Raw genomic sequence first — 23,584 nt, forward strand, 5'->3', positions numbered from 1 at the left:
CATCTTGAAGCTCTTGTTTAAAAAGTGCCGGCAGGGCTATGAAATAGAAACATAACTTGCAACATACTGCAAATTGGTTTTGGGAAAGAAAAAATAGAAAGAAATTGCAAACACCAAAATAGTTTTTTGCAGATGGATCTAAACATCAAAGCTCTAAATCCAAACTACAAGGTTATTTTCCCTGAGAGGTAATAGGAATATCTGCAGAACAAAGTTGTTGATTTCAAGAAGTCACATTGGCCAGCAAGTATGTACAGGCTTCATCTAATCTAAGACCTAAAGGCAGCAGAAGATTTTGCCAACTATAAAAGTAATTGACGTGTCCTGATCACTGAAGAGGTCTTCTACAGATCTGCAGGAGGGCACAGGAGAATACAGAACAATATTTTCAGGTATACACAGCCTGGAGATCATCAAAGACAAGGAATACTATTTCAAATAAATGGAACTTCAGTTAATAAGGTTGGACAAACAGAGATAGAAAACAGAACACCTGATAGGAGAGGACAGACTTTTCTAGTCAGGAAAGAGGAGATAATTTTTACCCTGGACTGTTAACACAGCTGTAGACTGGTGCTCTCCACACACACAGGTGTAGTCTCCTGCATCCTTCTCAGCTATTTCACGAATCATCAGCTCTGTCTTGGTCCCTTCCTGCCTCATTTTGTATTTCTCACTTGCTTTGAGGATCCGCTGGTCTTTCCTCCACTCCACAGGAGCAGCTTTGGTAAGCTCACAGTGCAGAACAACATCTTCACCTTCTTTTGCTTCCTTGTTCATTAGCTCGTCCTTAAAAAGTGGTGGCAGGGCTAAAGGATGCAACACGGACAAGTGGTCATCAGAAAAGCAGAATTCAAATCCCAATTTCTTTTTGGTACTTGGGATTATTTCCCCTTATGCCTCCCTTTTTCACCCTATTCTAAACTTGCTTAGCAATAGCCAAGTTCAGAAACTCTGAAAGGATCCTTCTTCAAGCGTGATGCGAGCATGGTTTCACTTAGCATCAACAATTAATTCCCTGACTGTCTGCTGCTTTTCATAGGGAAAAAGCAATACAGAGATACACAGTTCTACTGGATACAGTAGCATTTTACTTACATAGGTATGATTTTACTTAGATAGGTATGATTTCCAGGAGGCTGGTAGAGCGATTTTGTTTGTTTGACTGAAAACTATATACATGAAAGCATCCAGAGTTCAAAAGAAACCTATTTCTATTTTGAGATTGAAGTCTGAAGGGCCATAACATGCAACGGGAGAATTTCAGGTTCTCACTTTCCCATTTTGGAAATCTGAGCCGAAGGAAGAACAAACTACAGGAACATTAACCTCAAAGAAACTAATTCTTAACATCTAAGCCACAAACCTGCCTTGTGCACAGCTAATATTAATGGGGAGGGAGTGCAAACACAGACCACTTCTCAGACAGGTCAGAAAAAAAGCATGTTTCAGGAAAGCCCAGGAGAGAGTTAGAAGTTGCTGGAAAAAGCTGGTGGGGACAGAACTGGGTCCCTTTGACCACAGTTCCTCAAAGCCAAGGAAGGTTCCTGCACTAAAACACATGCCCATTAATGAGAGGAGAGCAGAACATCAGGTAATGAGATTATTAACATAAAACAAGGATTTATTTCTGATTTGGTTTATTGGGAGCTGGTAGAACAAAGAAGAGTGTAACTGCTGAAAACCTGTCTTCTTTTTTTTTAATTCCTAACTGTCAAGGTAGTTTCTACTTTGCTGGTCCCCACATAGAGGTTTAGTCCCCCACATCCTTCAAACCTAGGTTATGAAATAGCATAAAGTGCTCTGAAATAGCACCTCTTATCACATTTTGCATTTATGATTTTAAAAATCTGGTGCCCTTTCTGCCAGTCCCCAGGAACAGCCATGGCCAGGTCACAGAGCAGAGTGACCTCTCCTCCCTCTTGGGCTTCCCCATCCCTCACTACTTGTTTGAACAGTGAGGAAGTGAAACAAAGGAGATGAGGGGGAAACAAGCTAGAAAATGTAAGTGCCCAAGAACAGGAAGCTTGAGAAGAAAAGAAAAAAACCCATCTCATTTCCTCCTTTTGGGGGGAGAGGGATTAATAATGCCCCCGAATTTGTGTTGAGCAAATCTTTTTCAGAAAGAAATGAGCTATGCATAGAACAAGAGAAGACAAAGGGAAAAAGCAAAGGCAGGTTACTGATCCAGGGCTGAAAGAGCTGAATTTCAGAGTGATATCTATCCATAGAGCTAGTTATTAATTTAATAGTGCCTTTTTACCATGGACTGTTAAGGTTGCTGTTGTCTTCTGGTCACCACAAACACAGGTGTAATCTCCAGCGTCTTTGACTTCTAGGTCATGAATGACCAGCTCTGCAGTAGTGCCAAGTTGTCTCATTTGATATTTGTCACTTGCTTTGATCACTTTGGACCCTATTTTCCACTGCACGGGAGCTGCTTTGCTTAGTTCACAACACAGAGAAACTGATGCTCCTTCTGTAACTTCTTCATTTTTCAATTCTTCCTTGAAAAGCGCCGGCAGGGCTGGGAATGGAAAGTCAATACACAGCGTATTTAAACTAAGACCTCTGCAGTTTGCAGTTGGCATCAAGAACCCTTTTAATTTATGTTTAAATCTTGCCAAGTCAGGGACTTTAGTCTAGCCATTCAGGTTGAGGTTATCACTACGATGATCTGGAAAACTGAACCCAGCAGTAACAGCAGGAAAAGAAGAACTGTGCTGAAAGAAGAACTGTGTCAAAATACAAGTGGCTGGATGGATTCAAGATGTAACCTAGAGAATGTATCTCAGGGCCACCCTCCATGGGGGCAGGATATCTCAGCTGGTCTAACACCAGCATTCCTAGGCACTATTCCTTTAAATTTACAGGATAGCAGCTTGTCCGCATGGAGAAACAGCCATTTCCTCTACTCCCTTTGCAGGGATATCAGACCAAATTAAGATGGCAGAACAAGAAGTTCTCCTTTCCTGCACACACGAATTCCTAGGAAAAAGTCTAAAGCTGGTAGCTGAATGATTTACACAGTACTAGTATCCTTCAGAGAAGCAAATTAAAATAAACACACATCTGCAAGGTGAATTTACCATTCACTGTCAGAGAAGCAGTGGTGCATTGGTTCCCACACACACACGTGTAGTCTCCCGCATCCTGCAGATCTAGCTCACGAATTTCGAGCTCAGCAACGGCATCATCCTGTCGCATGATGTATTTTTCACTTGCTCTGAGTATTTTGTTCCCTTTCTTCCATGACACAGATGCAGCCTTGGTCAGCTCGCAGTGCAGAGTTGCTGTTTGGCATTCTATGGCCTCCAGGTTCTTCAGTTCTTCTTTGAATATTGCAGGCAGGGCTGAAGGTCACAGAACGGACAAAGACATTAAAAACGACAAAATCCACACAGCTGATGGTAGGGAGAGGGAGAAGTTTGCTAAGGTACAGAAGCAGAGAACACTTTACGGTGGGAACAGTTTCCGCATAATTCTAGGACATTAAACAAACCAATAGACAAAGGAGAAAATCAGCCTGGATGCAACCAGATCTTAGAGACAGCTTACAAGTTAAATGAAACAAATTCAACCACAGGTGAACACACAACAAATAGCAGATGAGCTGGTAGAGAAATACACGGTGTTGACAATACAGATAGATGTATATGGTTTTTACCATGCACTGTCAAGGCAGCTGTTGTCTCCTGTTCTCCACACACGCAAGTGTATTCTCCAGCATCCTTCAATTCTACATCATGGATAAGCAGCTTTGTGACCGTGCCCTCCTGTCTCATTTTGTATTTGTCGCTGACTTTAAGCAAATTGCTCCCCTTTCTCCACTCTACTTGAGCGACTTTGGTCAGCTCACAGCGCAGAGTGGCTGTTTGACCTTCTGTTACTTCCTCGTCCTTCAGGCTTTCCTTGATGCCTGCAGGCAGAGCTGAGGATGTAATGGACAGAGTGTTAAAATGGAGCAGCAAACACAACCTCCAGGTGAAGGGCAGGGGTGGGGGAAGGAAAAGCTAGAGGAAGAGTGGCGAGCTGCCTTAGGGCCTGATCTTGCATGTACTTCACAAGAGGATCAGGTCCTAAATATATGTATTGCATTAGGAGTTGGGGTGCAGGTCTTTCCAAATAAACCATAAAATGTGAATTAATTCTCATGACCATGACATGTAAAGTCAGACTCAGAGAAACTATGCAGAGATGACAACGGACACAGGCAACAAAACAAATCCAACCCATAAGCCTGATAATTAGGACATCTACATGATAATGGTTATTACCGTATACTGCTAAGGAAGCTGTGGACTGCTTGTCCCCACACACGCAAGTATAATCACCAGCATCATTCTCATTTAGATTATGGATCACCAGTTCTGCAGTGGCATCCTTCTGCCTCATTTTGTATTTCTCACTAGGTTTGAGTAACGTACATCCCTTTTTCCACTCCACTGAAGCCGTTTTGGTCAACTCACAGCGCAGAGTGACTACTCCACCCTCAGTAGCTTCTTCATTTCTTAATTCTTCTTTGAAGAGAGCAGGAAGGGCTAAGAACAAAGCAAACATTTTCATGACATGCTGTACTTGGTCACCAAAACAAAAAGAATAAACAGCAGGAATGGGAGGAAGTCTTCATGTATAGACAAAGCTCTAATTTCCTCAGTATAATTCAGTCTGAGAAAATAACATAGCCGGTTACACCATGGTCAGGAAGAAAAGCTAAAGAAAAAATATATAAGGTTTTGCCTTATGTGCTAAGGATACCTACAGAACTAGCCCAAGAGTCAGAATGAAGCTGAGGAGCAGAATTGGACTGACCTCTCGAAAGTGCTTGGGTAATAATAAAAAAGAAAAAGAAGAGGAAGGGTGTCTCCATTGTGGACATCTGATAAAGGCCATCACAGCAGGAAGTTCAGGTGTATCCTCATACCTATCCCCCTTTTGAAACAGCTAACAATCATTCGGAGCATAAGACTGGATGGTAATGTGGTAATATTAGTTGGGGAAGCAATAGGATGGGACAATGTCTGCTAAATCTTTGGAATGGCGTGAAGACCACTTTTGTACATAGAATGTGTAGGAAAGAACAGGAGAGAAGGCTCTCCAAGTTCTGACTCTGACTAGTAAGAAATAAATATTTGAGACTACGGATGAAGAGGATAACTGGGCTCACACCAATTATGAAGCAGAAGAGCTCATGGTTTTTAGAAATAGCAATAATGGAGAAGAACAAAAGGAAACTTCTGTTTGCAGCAAGAAAGCAAGATTAAATAAATGCAAGAATTGTTATTTATGACCAAGCAGAAACAAACTTACAGGACAAGGCAGTGTGAGAAAGCGGTAACTTCTTGAAGAAACAATATCAAGGGCAATAATTACAATATTAACGACAAACTATCCCTCCTCAAGGAAACATCAGGAATAGCCTGCCTAAATCACAAATTCTTCAATGGCCTGAAACTCAAGAGACCTATAAAATGCGAGAGATATTAATGAGCGTGAAGTAATTATTACAGAACATAGGGCCAAAATGAGACAGGCCAGGTACCCTGCATGTCTCAAGAAGTTCAGGGGCAGTTCCTCATTCCTGGGCTCTGTCATCTGATGGGCAAAGGGAGGGAGAAACTCACAGTGGAAGAATGAATTGAGCAAAGTTCCTCAAGACTCTGTCTGGAGTTCAGTACTATTCAGGATTTTCTTTAGTGATGTGGACAATGAAATTCAGAGTAGTCTTATTAAATTTGCAGATGATACAAAGCTGGGAAGGAAGAGAAGCTCAAAGCACTTTGCGAGAGGATTAGGATGAAGAGGATCTTGACAAAACAGTGGTGTGAAAAATAGGCTGCAATTCAGCAAGAGCAGGTGCAAAATATATTCAGGAGCAGTCAGCAACACAAGTACAAGATGGGGAGCAATAGGGAGCAGATCTGCAGAGAGGGATTTGGGGTTAACAAGAGATCACATAGCAAATTCAAGTCAAAAGTGCAATTTCGATGTGAATAAAGCAATCATCATAATAGGATATATAAACGGGAGTGTCATATGCAAGACATACGAAGTTCCTTCATCCTACTCCACTCTGGTAAAACCTCGGATGGAGCATTTTTGTCCATTTTGGGGCACCACACTTCTAGAAAGATGTGGATCAACTGAAGATGGTCCAGAAAGCAACAAGGGTGGGCCAAAGTCTAGAAAACATGACTTATGCAGAAAAAGTAAAAGACTTGAAGTTGCTTAGGCCAGAAAAGAGAAGATAAAATGGAGACATGACAAAAGTTTTCAAATCTGTAGAAGAGTTTCAGAAAGAGAATGATAATAAATATTTCTCCATGTCCACAGAAAATGGGACAAGAAGTAATGACTTAAGCCAACCTAAGAAAGATTTTGGTTTGGCACTGGGAAGAACTTTCCAGCAATAATGATAGTCAGGCAGTGGAGTGAGTTATTGAAGGTATTGTGGATTCTTTACCACTGGAGGTTTTTAAGCACAGGCTAGGCAGAGGTGCCTTGGGGCTCAAGGGTGGACTAGATAATCTGCAGAATCCTTTCCAGTTCTATTTTCTATAGTTAAACTGGGGGTTCAAGACTGAAATCATCCTTTTTATTGGTAAATATCAAGATGAAAAGGTCTTGGTAGCAGAGCAAAGAAACTGATTCGTTGACTTTCCAGGTGAGAAAGATGGATGTAACTCTACTGCTTGCTGTCCTCGCTGTCAAGTTCAAGAATCAAGTTCTGTTTGTGTTATTTAAAATTATCTGTCAAATCTTAACATAAAGTGATCTTAGATTTCAAGTGAAGAAAAATGAATGCACCAGCTACTCCATCTCTCCCCGCTCAAGTCCAAAGCAGGTAAAGCAAAACAAAAAATGCAAGCAAGTGGAATCCTTCAGCTTTAAGTGTGATATAAAGCAGTGTAACCATGCATCAACCAGAGCAGGAAGAGGAAAACAGAGAAGAATATTAGTATAACCAATGAAACTAGAATTCTAGTTAGAAATGGATGAAAATCAGAAAAAAAGGCAAGAAAACACATTATAAAAACAATTAATGATGGCAAGAGAAAGAATTCATTTTGAGTCAGTATTGAGGCTTCTAGAGGAGGTAAGAGAAATGTCACACATTAAAATCTGACTTTCTGATTCAGGTATTTTACCATGCACTATCAGTGCTGCAGTAGTCTTCTTGTCTCCACACACGCAGGTATAGTCCCCAGCATCCTTGACTTCTAAAGCATGGATCAGCAGTTGTGTAGTGGTACCTTCCTGTCTCATAGTGTATTTTTCACTTGATTTGAGCACTTTGTGCTTCTTTTTCCACTCCACAGAGGCAGCCCTAGATAGCTCACATTGGAGTGTGGCTGTTTCACCTTCTGTGGCTTCCTCATTCTTCATTTCTTCCTTGAAGTGTACAGGCAATGCTGAGGAATTCAAAATGAACAGAATGCATGACCATAGCAGCTATCCAAATAACTATTTATCTGTGGTCCATGGACTACATGTGACAAGCAAAGCTTTCCCTAATAACGCAGGATTAATGATCACTCTGAGAACCACATGATGGTGACTTGAGAAAGGTGGAGAACACCTTGCTCACAAGGCAGAGGTTTTTCTTACAGACTGGTCTTTGGAAGGAAAATAGAGAACCACACCAGTCTCGATTTCTTCAAACTCTGCAGGACTGAGTCCTGCATTACTTTGGCTATTGCCTAGCAAAACAGAAAATAAAGCCTAACTGGAATGTCTGTTCTATCGCAATGCAAATCATTTCTAAAAAGGTTTGTAAATGATAGCTATCTGAGGCATCAATCTCACTTTTCCATGAGATGTCTCCTCAGAACATGGTTAAGTAGACCTTAACTGTCATATTATTCTCAAAGAATGTTTAATACCAGGCTGAAAACTATCTCAAAAATATCCCATCATTAAATCGTAATATTCTCTGCCTTAGGATTGTAACGTCATTACAATCAACATAGTGATGACATATGATAGTCCTTTTTTAGGAACTACTACTGAACATGAACATCAAAGTGAGTTGGAACCAAGACGAATATCCCAACGGAACCTGGAATTTTTGCAGTGAATGCTTGACCAGTACCTGATACTGACCAGCACATTCAGGCCCTTATTTCTATGTCCATCCAGTTTTCTAAACTGATCAGAAACAGGGTTCCAATTTCGAAGCTGATACTACCATGCTTTTAAAAAACAGATGGTTGAAAATAATGCACTGAAATGGGAATATATTTTTTACCATTCACTTTTAGTGCAGCTGTGGTTTCCTGATATCCATAGCGGCATGTGTAATCTCCAGCATCTGTCAGATCTAAATCACGAATCATCAGCTCGGCAATTGAGCCCTCAAGTTTTATGGTGAACTTCTCATCTGGCTTCAGGACTCTGTCACCTTTTCTCCATTCCACGGAAGCTGCAGGCTTGTTCAATTCACAGCATAAAGTGGCCATGCCACTTTCTGTGGCTTCCATGTTCTTCAATTCTTTCTTAAAATGTGGAGGAAGGGCTGAAGATCATAGGTTAAGAGAGAGCACTTTAAAAATGAGGAAATACTGCATCTTGATTGCTCCACTGGATTAAAACCCTTAAGCTCTAAAAATTTTGATTAAAATATACGGTACCTGAGTGGCAAATTATAATGATTTCAGGAGCATCCCTGCCTTTTGCTTTCCAATAGGCCACATTTGGCATTGTCACAACTGAACTGGAAATCAGTGTTGTAAAACTCAGTATCAGAAGATATGCTTTAAAGGCATTTTAAGATATAAATAGTAGAAAGCTGACCCTGAACTTTCAAGGAACTACGCACAGCTCTAGCCTGTGCTAAGATTAGATGAATACTTAAAATGAACACGATCCGTTACTTAACCTCCAAGACACAGTGTATCATTCCTACCTGTCTTTCTCTATTTTATCACAATGGATAATCACCTTTTAATTCCATTCAAGAAAAAATAAATGAAATCTCAGTGATACACCTAGAGAAATTAATTCTCTGGAAATACGTAAAGTGTTATTTATGACTTCACCAAGGTCCTCATTATCTACCTCCAGATTGTATTAACAAGAAAAATCAGGGACTAAAAAGACTGTATGATGCTATTTATCAGCCCCAAGTGAGGGAAAGATATCCCCAGCGCTTGGTACAGCTGTCATAAAATTTAAAATAATAGATGGAATCAAGATCAGTTTGTGATCCTGCTTGAGATCACAGATGACAATGCAGAAAATCCCTATTAAACCCATGTATTTTACCATGCACTGTCAATGACGCAGTCGTCGTCTTGTCTCCGCACACACATGTGTAATCTCCCGCATCTTGCTCCTCCAAGCCATGGACTGTCAACTCCGCAATGGAATCCTTCAATCTCATTTTGTACTTGTCACTAGGCTTGAGGACTTCTTGCCCTCTCCTCCACTCCACTGGAGCGGATTTAGTTAGCTCACAGCGTAGAGTAGCTGTTCCGTCTTCTGTGGCTTCCATATTAATGAGTTCTTTTTTGAATAATGCAGGCAAAGCTAAGGGATGTAATATAAACAAAGAGTCCATCAAAACCATTAATCAGACCTTGAGGAGCACAGGACTAGGTTCTGAGCCCTGTCCTTCGCTATTAGAGCAAACTAAATCACAGTCTCCTTCAACAGTGATCCTGCACTATCTTGAAAATTGCATCTATTAGAAAACTACTGCGGGACCTTAGAGGGATAATTGTCACAATAACCTTCTTCTAATGTTGACTTATGCAGCATGCTCACCATTTCCCAGCTGATTCCAATAGTCCTCTGTATCTACTGCCATGTGAGTCCATCTGTCCTGAACACTAATCACTTGACTGAAAGTCATTGCCCTTGACGACAGCCTTGTTTTTTGCAGATCTCTACAGGAAATACCTTCCCCGATATCATAATTTACCTTTCTTGATCAGAAAAAAACTGGCAAACTAACTTTAGGTGCACCTTTAAGCCATAATTTCCAAGGGCATAATGGCTCTAATATCAGGAACTGGGGGCAGGGGGAGGTTTTTCAGCAAGTGACTGGCACAGGGAAGAAAATGCTAGTTTAGAAGAAGGGAAAAACAGAAGTGTATTTGATCAGGATAAAGAAGAGGAAGGAAAAGCATGCAGAGAAATCTGAGAGAAGAGAGAGTTTTGCCTCCACAGTTTTGTCCATGTCCTTAAAAGCATTTCAGCATTAAGATACATCTCAAATGGAAACAATTCTTTCATTTACTGGAACTACATGTGAATTGCCTCCGCTAAAGCATAACCAAGACTGTCACACTATTCACCATGGCAGAGGGAGGAACAAAATTTCTCTCACTACTCCTTAAATCAGGACCTTCAGAAAAATGGTTTGGGTTTTTTCTTCCCCATCAGCAGGATGTATCACAGTCCTGCAAGGAAGAAGCACAGTCATCCATTCCTGAACGAAAAAAAAAACCACCTCTTCCTAACTGAGCAAGAAAGGGACATCTCAAAGAAAAGGGGGATCTCTGAGATACCGCTACCATAAGCGAGAATTGGTTTCTTTACCATGGACTGTCAATACAGCCGAGGTCTTCTGATCTCCACACACACACATATATTCTCCTGTATCTTCTACCTCCAGGTCTCGTATCAGTAGTTCTGCAGAAGTATCTTCCTGTCTCATCCTATACTTATCACTCGGTTTGAGAAGCTTGTCCCCTTTTTTCCACTCCACCGGGACACCGACTTTGCTTAGCTCACAGCGCAGAGTGGCTGTTGCACCATCTGTGGCTTCTCTGTTCTTCAGCCCTTCTTTGAAAAACGCAGGCAAAGCTGAGAGACAGCAAGATGGGCAGTGAGACGTAATGCTCCAAAGAGTTAAAATTAAACATCCTCCTCCTTGTCCCTATTATCTTGAACTGATATGCCAATACAAGAACATAAACTGTCACAAGCCTCCAGGAATCAGTATGAGGAAAGAAATCGTATCACCAGGCAAGGACTCAATAGTTGCAGTAATACACAGAGATATTTTACATGTACTTAGAGTCACAGATCAATACAGACAGAAGTAGAAAACATCAGTAGAAAACCCAATTTTTTCCTGTAAAATTTCAAGCAAAAAATAAATCTTAATTTGAAATTTTTGAAAAAAAATTGGTTTTCTCATATGAACTTTTAAACTGAAATGAAAGGAGGATGTTCGCTCTGCCTTCACATATTTAAGCAAATGAAAAGACATTCGACATAAAAAATGAAACACTGAAGTTTCATTCTAAAATGTCAGTTTGAAATGAAAATATTCATTTCAGTACATGGTGGGAAAACTAACATTTTTACCTGAACTGACATTCTCTTTCAAACACATCCGTTTCAGCAAAAATCAAAGTTCTCACTGAGAATGACTGGCAGCTAGAAGGTTTCAGCTTGCTTTACACATGAGACTAACTGAATACAATGACAACTGGCCCATATGTATAAAAGCACCTTGTTGTCCCAGGAATGAAGTATGGGAGTAAGATTGCAAGTTCCCTGAAAAAAGCTTATCGGGGAATAACCTAATTTCTATGAATTTTTGGAAACCTAAAAATCGCTAAGTCACAGTGAAGGAGGTGGCAGGGCGCACTGGGTGCCCATCCAAATGAACGGAGGAAACACTACAGTTACTTTAAGCACGTTTCTGGGTTTGTGTGTTTTACCATGTACTGTTAAAACAGCCATAGTCTGCTGGTCTCCGCACACACAGCAATAATTTCCAGCATCCGCCGTGTCTACGTTTTGGATTATGAGCTCAGCAACGACACCTTCTCGTTTCATTTTATACTTGTCACTTGATTTGAGGGTTTTGAGTCCCTTTTTCCACCCCACGTTAGCGGCAGCCTTGTTCAGCTCGCAGCGCAGAGAGACGCTTTTACCTTCCGTAGCTTCTTCATCCACCAGTTCTTTGATGAAAAGAGTAGGTAGGACTGTAGAGTAAATGCAATATGGACACGGCATCAAAGCTGAGAAAGTCTGACCCATGAACTTACTCTCTTTTCTTATTTCTCTGCAGCTGCATGTCACTGATGCCATAAAACCTTTACATTTCAGGACTGTGTTAAAATCTCTAGCATTTCAAGAGATTTCAGTTTGCCTTTTAATTTCCTGTCCTCACCCTTTAAAATCTGCTTCAAAAGCCTGTCTTTCTATCTGCAGCCTTAGTTGACAAGATCGAGTCATCACCCTTTATTATATGCATCAACAGAAGTATAGGCATAAAACCAGAGGCCACATTTCAACGTGAGGCCTAAAGCTTTTTCTTTCCTTTGAGAGAACCAGCGGTTCCACAGAAATGCCCGATTTATTGCACTGTCTGTACTTCTATAAACAGGGCTCCTTCAAATAAAACAGTTGCAAACAGGCTGCCAGCTTTCTGCAGAGATAAAATACGTGCTTTGGGAGACTAAAAAAAATAATTGACAAAAAAGGGGTGGGAACTGCAGGAGCATAAAAAGGCTGCGTTTTCATTAAGACAGTCAGTGTGTAGCATCATATACTGACAAAAGCTTGCTCGTCTTGGGAGCAACGTTCTAAGTAACACAAAGCAAATATTAGTCCCACTTTTAGGACAATTCCTGTGGGAAAACTTAAACAAGCAGCTACACTGGACTAGGAGATTGTACTGAGTTGGGAACCTGTACTCCATTTGCTGTTTAAACATAGCATCTAGGAAGACAAACAGCACATCAAGAAGAGATCGGGCAAAAAGAGAGAGAAGGAAAACAGGAAAGGAAAATCAATCAGCAATGGAGGAGCTGGAAAATATACAGGAAAAAGATGCAATAGGAGAAAAAGAGGAAGAGTGTCTGGAATATACAGGTTTACTTGGGGCATGCGCCTCAGATTTCTTTTTACCATTTACTATCAACGCAGCTGTAGTCTGTTGATCTCCACACGCGCAGCTGTAATCGCCAGCGTCTGTCAAATCCAAATCCTGGATCATCAGCTCCACAAAGGGGCCTTCCTGTTTTATTTTGTATTTCTCACTTGGCTTGAGAACCTGATGCCCCTTTCTCCATTCGGCCGGGGCTGACTTGCTGAGTTTACACTGCAAAGCGACTGCCTCTCCCTCTGTAGCTTTCTTGTTCACCAGTTCTTCTTGGAAGAGGATAGGCAAGGCTGAAGGACGCAATACCAACAGAGACGGAATCAGAGCTAGAATGAAATGACCTGGACTTTTCCGTGAGCTACCAGACTGCAGCATATACATTTAGTTAAACATGCGTTACTGCTAGATGAATAGAGTGGTAAGTTTGGGGGGGGGGGGGGAGAACTCCTACAGTAAAGGAAAAGAAATGAGAGAAAACAGCACAGAACCTAGCTATGCTGCGTCAAAGCAAAAAAGCACAGGGAAATGTCCTTTAGCAGGGTGACTCATAGTCATCACAGAGCTAAGAACATGAAACCTCTCCAAGAAACCATACTGGCAGGTCCTCAGAAGATCAGAAAACACCGAGCGTCCAACACACGAAGTTTCAGGGAAGGGCTAAATGATAAACAGGGGTAGAACGTTTACCGTTCACTCGCAAAGCAGCTGTTGTCTTCTGGTCTTCGCACACGCAAGTGTAATTCCCAGCATCCGTCAATTCCAGATCCTGGATTACCAGCTCGGCAAAACGGCCTTCCTGTCTCATTTTGTATTTGCCGCTTGGCATCAGCACCTTCTCGTCCTTCCTCCACTCGACCGAGTCAACCGCCTTGCTCAGCTCGCACTGCAGAGTGGCCGTTCCGCTCTCTGTGCCTTCCTCGTTCTTCAGTTCTTTTTTGAAACGAACTGGCAGGGCTGAGAGACGCACAATGAACAGGCATTGCAACTCAAAGCCTTACCCCAGCACCTCCGGTAAAAGGCTGAACTGTGATTTATCACGTAACTACCCAGGCCTTATTCCAACACTCTTATCCTCAAACACATCCTGCCATTTCTCTGGCTGGAAGAAAAAAACCCTTAAGTGAACTGTTCTTTGGGAATCAAAGCCTCTGATTTGGTTTGGATCACACATATTATTGACAAACTTATCCTCATCATTAAGGGTGCTAAGCCCTCCTTAACAGAAAATCCCAAGGTGTCTTATGTTTCCATACTAATTCAATAAAACACACAAGCACGTCAGCAGCATTCATTTGAGAAAGGTCTCTGGGAAGACAGCACAACACACATACATGCAACACAGAGCACACTGAACGCTGATGGTGGATGGGGAATGGAGAAAGCAGTGACATGGTAACATGAAAAATAAGGATGAAAAAAGTAGAAGCGAGACATAAAGATAGGTGTTGTTAGGAACTACGCAGAAAGGAGGATGGAGGGGATGGACAAAAACGTTCCAGAGTTTCACGGGTCATTTCTGACTTTTTACCATTCACTGATAAGGCTGCTGTGGTTTTTTCGTTTCCCACTACACAGGTATAGTCTCCAGCATCCTTTGAGTCCAGATCGTGGATCAGCAGCTCAGCCACAGCACCCTCTCGTTTCATCCTGTACTTCTTACTTGGTCTGAGAACAGTGTGCCCCTTCCTCCACTCCACGGGGGCCTCCCTGCTCAGCTCGCAGCGTAGGCTGGCTGTCCCCCCTTCCAAAGCTTCCAAGCTCTTAAGATCTTCTTTGATGAGTGCACAGATGGCTGAGGGATGAAGCGTTCATTTTATTTAAGGGGCATCGGTACCAATCGGTTACCTCATAAGGGACTTAAACAGTGCCAAAAACAATTCCCTTGGTATACAGCTAATTAACTGCGACTCACCTGCACTTCCAGGACTTTAGTTGCATTTATATTAGCACACCATGAAATCAAGGGAAATAAAAACAAGATAATTATTTTACAATAATTTGATATCAAAGTAAGAACTCCTCTGTTGCCCAAATACTGTTGGTCACAGACACATGAAAAAAATGGCTCAGTAGCTGAAGGAAAGAACTGCACAGTCTTTAACAAAATAGCCGAGGCCATTCTTACCTCCTGGCTTAGAGCTCAGACAAGTGTCTCTGTCCAGAGCAGAAAACAGAATAGTTATTTCAGAAGCAAGGATAGATATTTTACCAGACCAGGAATATTTGATTGGCAGGACCTAGCAGGACCATGGCAAAAACAACAACAAATAGTCACAAGCCGGTATCTTATTCTTACCATGGATTTTGACTTGGGCTGTGGTCTGCTGGTCTCCAGTGTCACAGGTGTATCTTCCTGCATCTTCTGCCTCTGCATTATGAATCACCAGCTCCGCCACTGTCCCCTTCTGCTTCATTTCATATTTGGCACTTGCCTGGATCGTCTCTCCTCCCTTCTTCCACACCACAGGTGCGTCAGGTTTTGTGAGTTCACAGCGCAAAGAGACAGTTTTCCCCTCTTCCATTTCCGTGCTCTCCAGGGTTTGTTTGAAGAGGACAGGCACAGCTAGAGCACAGAAACACAGAGATCAGGTATGGCACGTACCTTCTCCTGTTCTTCTCCCGCTGTGCAATAAGCACTCCAGGGCAGCCGTCACTCCTTAAAACTAACACACTTCCAGCCAGTCCTCTTTCATAAGAGCAGAGCAGTGGGATAGGCAGCAGCAGAGAGTTTTCTTCCCAACCATGTCACTCTGTTTGGGAGCAGGAAGAAAACTCTCTCCCAGGTATTATCAGATCATTAGGGATTCCTTGGGGTATGAGAGAAGTTTCTCTTATCTTTTGTAGGGACTACTTCACGGTCCTCTGCGCATCCTCACCTATCAAATCCCCAGCCGCTGCAGGGCTCTGTGACAGTACTCACGCCCTCTCTCTCTCCTGCTTTCCTCTGTGGCATGTACTACTTTTCAAGGTCTCCAATTCTAATTCCAGTCTTAACCACAGCCATGTAAAATAGCTAATAGTTTGGGAACTCTGGCATGCAGCGTATAGAACATGAAACCTTAACATTTATTTCCACCTCAGTGGGAAGTTACAGGCCTAAAATCCCAGAAACATAATGTGAAACCACATTCAAGAAATACATAAATGTACTTACAAGTATACATATTATTGTTAAATTTTAACCATGAATTCACAGATGGCACTGCTGCAATGAAGAAGTGCTGTTTCTTTATAGCAACTCTATTACACAATGCATTAGGAAAGTGTTGCCACGTATCTAGTCTGCCTACCATTTACTTTCACCCGAGCAGTGGTCTTCAGTTCCCCAGCGCTGCAGGTATAGATCCCAGCGTCTACTGACTCGACATCTCGAATAATGAGTTCTGCCACAGTACCGTGCTGTTTAAACTCATACTTCTCGCTGGCATAGAGAACAGTGTCTCCCTTCATCCATTTCACTGGCATATCAGGTTTGCTGAGCTCACAGGTCAGCTTGACTTGTTTTCCTTCCTTAGCCTCTTCATTTTGGAGCTCTTGCTTGAAAAGAACAGGTTGCTCTGAAAGGGAATATTGCAAATGTTTAAGGAAATGCATGAGCTTGGAAATCACTTTTTCCCTTTTTGTTTCAACCCTTTTTGTTCAGATACAGAACTACAGAAACAAAAAAAAAAACTAGCAAGCAAACTAAATAGATTTTTTTTACAATTCAGCACTCCACAGCAGCAAAAAAATGCTTAAGACCATATACTTTTTTCTTTTAACTACTATTTGGACTATTCAAGACATTGCCACTATTACTGTTGTTACTGTAAGCACTAGCGTTAAACACTGCTGTTGCTACTAATGACACAAACAGTATGGAATTGGTTTCAGCACTCCAAAGAATAGCGTGAAATTTCAGCCCTCAAAGATCTTACGCAGTGGCCAGTTACTTAGTTATTTGAATTTTGATTCCCTGTGCCCTCAGCAGTGAAAGGAAAACAGAAATGGTGTAATATAACGCAGAGACTCTGCCAGGGCCCAGGCGTTAAGAGAAAATTTCCTCCTTCAGCTTCCACATATCATTCCGGGATGACAGCCAGATCCATGGAGCGAGGCAGAGAAGACACAGAACAACAAAGGTCAGTGCCATCAGCGAACCAACTTCTGGAGAAGCTCCTGGTGATACAATTCTCAGAAGTTGGTCAGGGATGGGAGACACTGAACTGAGTTGCGGATTGCTGGTTGGAACTGGACCACAGACACAAAAAGCTGCAAAACCTTACCGAGGCGATCTCATGCATAACACGAAGGACACAAAGAAACGACAAAGCATCTTCTGACACGACCAGTGGTACTAATTTCTCATTATGAGAACCAACAACATATTTTTAACAGACATGAAGGACAAGCTTAAAAACCAGCACAGAACAGACACAGAGAGGAAAGCAGAGCTGCCAGTGAAAGGGTCCCGGTGGAGATTCCCATTCAGGCTCTATCCCAGCCTGGGATTCCAGGCTTTAAGATGAGTTAGTGTAGAGCAGGCACTTATTGTGGAAGAGGAAGGAGGAAGAAACCTCTACTGAGGTCGTGAAAAGAAAGAACAGTTTCTTGCTGTCTTCTGCTGTCTTCTAGTACAGGCTTATGAACGCGCAAGTCTTCTCCCTGACCATCGCCGTGCCATCCTATCTCTGCTCAAGGAAAACCAGCGGAGGTATGCAGTGAACCATCCCCATACTATAATATTCCCATCTAAGGTCCAACAAACACACTGGCAGTTCTCCAGGATTACAAAACATTAATTCCCTAACTCTAGCTTTATTATACACCTAACACTATTCTTGAACATACACAGGTAAACATACGATGAGACCTAATTTGTAGCATTTTTGCTCTTTTTTTCACCTATCCACATTATCTAGCAGTTATTTCTACTTATTCTAAACTCTCCTGCAGTTTTGATGCTTGAATTACCTTTAACAACCAAACTGGCGGATGTTTTCGTATCACCAGCTTCAAAAGTAATGACCCCCGAGTCCTTCAGTGAGAGTTTTTTCAAGGTTAGCAAGTGATATCCACCAGGCTGAGACTGGATGTCATTAAGTTCATTGGTATGGAGTGGGGTTTTATCCAAAAACCACTGCACTTTGCTATAGTCTACAGGAGAGATTCTGCATTTGAACACGGCAGATTCTCCTTCTAACACATTGACATCTTCCAGGTCTTCTGTTATTAGCACTTTCTGGCCTGAAAGGAACATAGATACATCTACTACTGGAATCTCCAGCTTCTAGCATGAAAATTGGTACGGAAAATTCCAAGACTTCTTGCACGAGTATTTCATAACAACAACAACAACAACAACAGAATCATGATAAAGAAGTCTGAAATATAACTCTCTTGTTACTGAACAAAACAATTATTCACAGGAAGATAATATACATATTTACAGGACACACACCAAAATAGGATGAAGACAACTTCAAAATAATAAAACACGTATAGTAGAACAAGTACTCAGTACATTGTAAACCCAGTATTATAACCTTTCTCCTAAAGGAACTACCTGGAACAGGGACAAAGTGAAGCTCTGAGTGCCACTGTGTCCTAGACATCAGTGAGCCTATGAGAACTACCTCTGCTTATTGTATTTTTCTGGAGCAAATATAGCTTTCTCTCTATGGGATATGACCACTCAGCTCCCCACTTCTTTGAGCTCAGCCCGAACACAAACACAGTGGGAAATGGAGCGTCTGTCTGGGTGCAGCTTTAATAAAAGGAAATACAAAACAGCCCTGAAAAACTGTGTGTATGTGTGTATATATATACATATATATAATGTGTGTGGGTGTGTGTACATATAAAAGGTTATCACTGTACACAAAGACATACCTAATGCTGCTCCTAGTTACAAAACCAGTAGACGGAGTTTTTACTGAACCGTAAGTACGATGCTGCCATATTCTTCATGACTTATGTTTATTTTACATGTTACCTCTTCGAGCCAAATAATCTTGAGCTCTGTGACAGAGATGAGTGGTTTTTTCACTCAAAAAAGTAAGTGTCAGAAACCTCAAACCAAATTCAGACGGCTCAAATCCTGAGGCAACAAGGGGGATTAAGCACACCTCCTTGCTTCTCAAAGCTGCAGTGGCAGATGGTCAGAGGTGCAGGACTCAGCCTTAACCCCCAAGTCTTTAATAACTTCACAGCACGCTGCCACTGCAGCTCCGTGTGACTGTTCTCAGATTGTTCCTCCTATTCTCTTCATTGCTTCATCTATCTCATCTCAAGAGTTTCTCCCAAATGGGGCTGTGACGAGTGGACTGTGAGAAGCAGTAACAACCAAACTTCATTTATTCCCTGTACGTACTGCCCTGCCATCTGCACTGGCCACCTCACCCCTTCCTCAGTTTGTTTGCTGCCTGTAACATCAAACAAAACCTGCTTGGGCTGTGCTTTTCAGGTGGAGGCTGCAATTCGCCTCTAAGGCACAGAGGGATGCTAAAAACATACAACGAGCACCGGACCACTCATCTACTCATCGTCTCTGAGAGGCCACTACTGGAAAGGGGCATCAAGAGACATGGAGAAAAAAGCCTAGAGGCAGAATAAGTTTTCCCTTGTCCAGCAGCAGGCACCACGAATCTTATGAATCATATATCCAGAAAGAAACACCAGCACCTCCTCACATCAGCATTTTGTTTTTTAAATCAGACCTAAAGTATTCCCAGTGTAAACGCTTCAGATCAACAGGTTGCTCTGCAAGTGCAGTTCTCAGTGTTGCTAAGATTTTGCCCATACGTCCTGCACTGTATATACACACCATGAGTCAGATATAGCCAGGAATCAGTGGCCGTACGCTGAGAAATAGATCTGCCTACGCATAGGTGGCAGCACTTAGACATCTGGCCATGCAGCCACCCAGAAGCACTGGGCTAGTTTGTATAGTTCCTTCCCTCCCAGGGTGTTTTGCCCTCCGCATGTCTGTCAACACAGGTCATGCACAGAGCTGCTGGTGAGACCAGACTGCTGGAGTTTCAGAGATCTGGCATAAATGTACAAGTTCCACCAAGGTAACACTTCCTGCTGGAGAAACAGGCTGTATAGTCATGTTCCTCCCATTTTACCTTGTACGACTAGCTTCGCTCTGGACTGGGCATCCCCAATGTCGCAGGTGTAAGTGTCATTGTCATTTTTCTCCAAGTTATTTATGGTCAGCTGCAGGAGTTTGCCTTTCTGGGTGATCTCGTATTTCCTGCTTGCCCTGAGTTCTGCTATGCCTTTCCTCCAGACCACAGAGGATGCGGCTTTCTCACTCTGGCACACAAAAACTGCAACTCCATTTTCATTGACTTTCAGATCTGAAAGTTCCTTGACAAAGTAATTGGGTTTTTCTGCAGGAAGAAAATAAAAGAGAGAATTTGTTACCCAACAAGTCCTCAGCATAAACAGCGCAATCTTGACTCTCCTCTGTCCCCAACTAGTAGAATCACAGAAAACAGAGATGGAAAGGATCTCAGAAGATCACCAAGCCCACTTCCTGCCATAGGATGTACCAGGTAAAATATTATCAGATATCTGGAAAGCTTAATGACATTGTACAGGTGATCGTGAGATCTCATCTGGCAAGCTGCATATAATGTTTGATGCCCATATTCAAAAAAAATTAATACAAATTGACATTTTTGATTAGCTCATCAATTAATGCAAAAGATTCTTCAGGACCTAGAAGGTTTTTTTGCAGAATTTTTAAAAAAATTTTAATCCATAGAAATCTTTGAAAACCAAATTTGGTCCTGTTTAGGGAAACAGGAGAGAAGAACATCTCCCGCAGGTTGCAAATTTTTACCCCAACTTTTATACTTTCCAGCCCCTGCGTGCCCTTCTGCTGACCTTGCACCGTGATCCTGGCTTTCGTTTTTGAGACCTCTGTCTCACAGGTGTACTCCCCGCTGTCCTTGACTGTGGAGTCATGGATGATCAGAACGGCTTGTGTTCCCTCTTGCTGCAAGTCGTATTTCTGGCTTTTTCGGATTGCTTTGCCATCCTTGTACCACCGAATGCTTGCATCGGGTTTTGACAATTCGCAGCTCAGGCAGATGTCCTGCCCTGCTGCTGCTGTTTTATCCTCCAGTTGTTTTGTAACCTCTGTAGGTTTTTCTGAAGGAGAAAAGAGTCCTGAATAAAAATCTACAATCATGATCAATATAGGGAGTTTTGTTGTTTTTTCAACTAAAATATACAATAAATTTTCATGTTGCCCAATGAATGATTCAGGTTATGATGGGAACAGAGGGAAATAGAAGCGTTCTTGTTTAGTGCACATTCATTGCAGTTATGGGCTCTCAGTGAACAGTAGTGATCATTTATAGGAATTGCAGACTTGTCTGGATGGCATTCACATCAGAGGCTGTCATTTTGTCTTTACTGGCATGTGCATTTAGGGTGCGATTTACCTCACCAAATGCAGACATCAACCGTATGGAGATATGTTGTGGAGGCAACCACTCCAGGTCCCCTTTATAGCCAGCAGTGATCTACTCAGTACAGGCAATGGTGTTCAGGCAACAGTTCATTCTGTCCTAAATATGTCCAACTGTGGCAGAGGAACCACGTCCGAAAGCTACCCATTTCTTCTCTCTGCTGGCTACCCAGGGAGCCTTGGGGGACTATTTCAGATGCACACATTCTAGGTAGCAGCTGTGTGTACAGTTAGATATGATGAAGACCATCCCTTCAGCTTAGACTTAAAGGATATTTGCATTTACAGTTATTTGAACAGATCATTCTTGGTCCATTATTAATGGAGCTAGAGGTAGAGAGAAGTGCACTTGCAACACTAATCAATGCATTCTGCAACTCTTCAAACATCTATAAAAAGTTTCAGCCTTTCGCTTGTTTTTCAGGGAAATTCTCAGTGCCTCTGGGCTCACAGGGAAGGTTGCTGTTCACTTCCATCACGTCAGGAGTTTGCCCTCATGGTTTACTGAGATACGCTATGAAAAGAAAACACTCAGACCCCATAATCAGTTTCATCTCATTACCTTTCACAACCAGAGAGGCCTTGGAGGTTAGACCACGGGCAGTGAAAATGACTTCTCCAGTATCAGCAACAGTCGCACTTTTGATATTGAGTGTATATTTCCGACCCATGTTAAATACTTCAAATTGCCCACCGCTTGCCACTTTGCTCCCATTCAGTGTCCAGTGGAAGTCATCGATGCTTTCATGGGACAAAATACACTCAAAAGTGCAATCTTCTCCCTCCTGGATTTCAGTATTCTTCAGCCGTTTGGTTATGCCAATGTTTAATTCTGGAAGGCAAAAAGTAGGTTAATACAATGATTATAACGAGAAAAGGCTTTAAAGACTGACATGAGTAGTGGTGTTATCATTTTTAGCTCATCTGGCTCGTTTATCTACAGGATTTGCAGGACAGCACTGCATTCCTTACTGATGCATTTGACGTGGGGAAGAGTTTTTCCGACACTTTCCCCTCAGAGTCACCGCAAGGCTATAGGAAAAGAACCATGTGAATCTCCTGGCTTCACTCTGGAATGACTGTGTGGAGAACAGCCTGCTCCGGGGAACAGAGTCAAGATTCAATAGGCTAGAGAGGGGAAAAGCTATCAGACCTAGGAAGCCTTTGGGATGCTGTGTGAAACAAAGGCTTTTGCCCATGCTGATCCGAGAAATGGGATGTTTGTGTTTGTTATTTTCTCACTGTCCAACCCCTCCTGGTGTTCAAAATGGACTGGAATTCAAAACGTGTCTCATTGTCAAATAGGAGTTTGAAAGCCTTGAACACTCCTCCTTCCAACAGGCAGCCACAAGGATTAAAGGACCGGAGGAATTATTCGGGTCTTTAACAGACAATGTTCTAACTTTTACATTCCCACAACTGACTGAACTAATAGCTGAAACATGTGAAACACAAGGTTCTTTTATTTTAAGAAATTAGTAGCTCTTCTTGGGAGCATTTCTCCATTTTAGGGGTGTTCAGGAAAGAAACGTAATTGGCATGTTCTTGATATGTCCAGTGATTTTCATTAAAACACCAGGCACACTTACAAAAGAAGAATAACAAGGGGTGTTCAGACGTCATTGTGTTGTATAATAATTCTGGCAACACCGGTTTACAGTGGAGACCCTTGAGGCTCATGGAAGAATAGGTGTGAGACAAAGTGACCAAACCCATACGTATTCCCAGCGCCCCTCGACTGGCCACCATTGACTACAGTACTTACCCTGAACGCCAACCTTTGACTTGGCAACATCAGTGCCAATATCACACGTGTATAAACCTGCATCTGTCTTTTCGAGGTCACAGATAAGGAGGCACAGGGTCTTCCCAGACTGCGTCTGCTCATATTTGTTGCTAGAAGTGAGCTCCACACCATCCTTTTTCCAAACGGGTTTGACCTTCTCTTTGGAGACTTCACATTCCAGTTTAACCACACCTCGCTCCTCACCAAAAACATCGTCCAAGGACTTCATGAAGACAGCAGGCTTCTCTGAAGGTTAACGGGAACAAAATAGAGAACAATCAGGATATTTAAGTTGAGACGTTTTCAGCTGCTACCAGGCATTTAAAGAGGGATTAAGTAAACTCTTACCAGAGCAGATGACACCAGTACAGGACCTCTCATACCTCATGATTTGAATGAGTTTGGGGGAAAGCAGAATTCATTAATGGGAGGATACAGGGATCAGGAAAGGCCTCCTGCATGGCCATGGAGTGGGAGCGATATTCAGCAC

General features: G+C 42.2%; 1 protein-coding gene across 1 annotated transcript in view; it reads right to left on the reverse strand.

Moving 5' to 3' along the window:
- LOC136991340 (obscurin-like) overlaps window positions 1-23,584 on the reverse strand; it is a 176,250-nt gene that overhangs the window by 109,157 nt on the left and 43,509 nt on the right. The window contains 20 exon segments of the mRNA XM_067292206.1: window positions 546-809; window positions 2,264-2,527; window positions 3,090-3,353; window positions 3,668-3,931; window positions 4,278-4,541; window positions 7,149-7,412; window positions 8,249-8,515; window positions 9,265-9,528; window positions 10,543-10,809; window positions 11,676-11,942; window positions 12,871-13,134; window positions 13,532-13,798; window positions 14,373-14,636; window positions 15,141-15,407; window positions 16,135-16,401; window positions 17,798-18,070; window positions 19,954-20,220; window positions 20,720-20,986; window positions 21,871-22,140; window positions 23,074-23,340. Coding sequence (XP_067148307.1) covers window positions 546-809; window positions 2,264-2,527; window positions 3,090-3,353; window positions 3,668-3,931; window positions 4,278-4,541; window positions 7,149-7,412; window positions 8,249-8,515; window positions 9,265-9,528; window positions 10,543-10,809; window positions 11,676-11,942; window positions 12,871-13,134; window positions 13,532-13,798; window positions 14,373-14,636; window positions 15,141-15,407; window positions 16,135-16,401; window positions 17,798-18,070; window positions 19,954-20,220; window positions 20,720-20,986; window positions 21,871-22,140; window positions 23,074-23,340 — 5,322 coding nt within the window.

This window comes from Apteryx mantelli, chromosome 2 (genome assembly GCF_036417845.1).
Source record: "Apteryx mantelli isolate bAptMan1 chromosome 2, bAptMan1.hap1, whole genome shotgun sequence".
NCBI lineage: Eukaryota > Metazoa > Chordata > Aves > Apterygiformes > Apterygidae > Apteryx > Apteryx mantelli.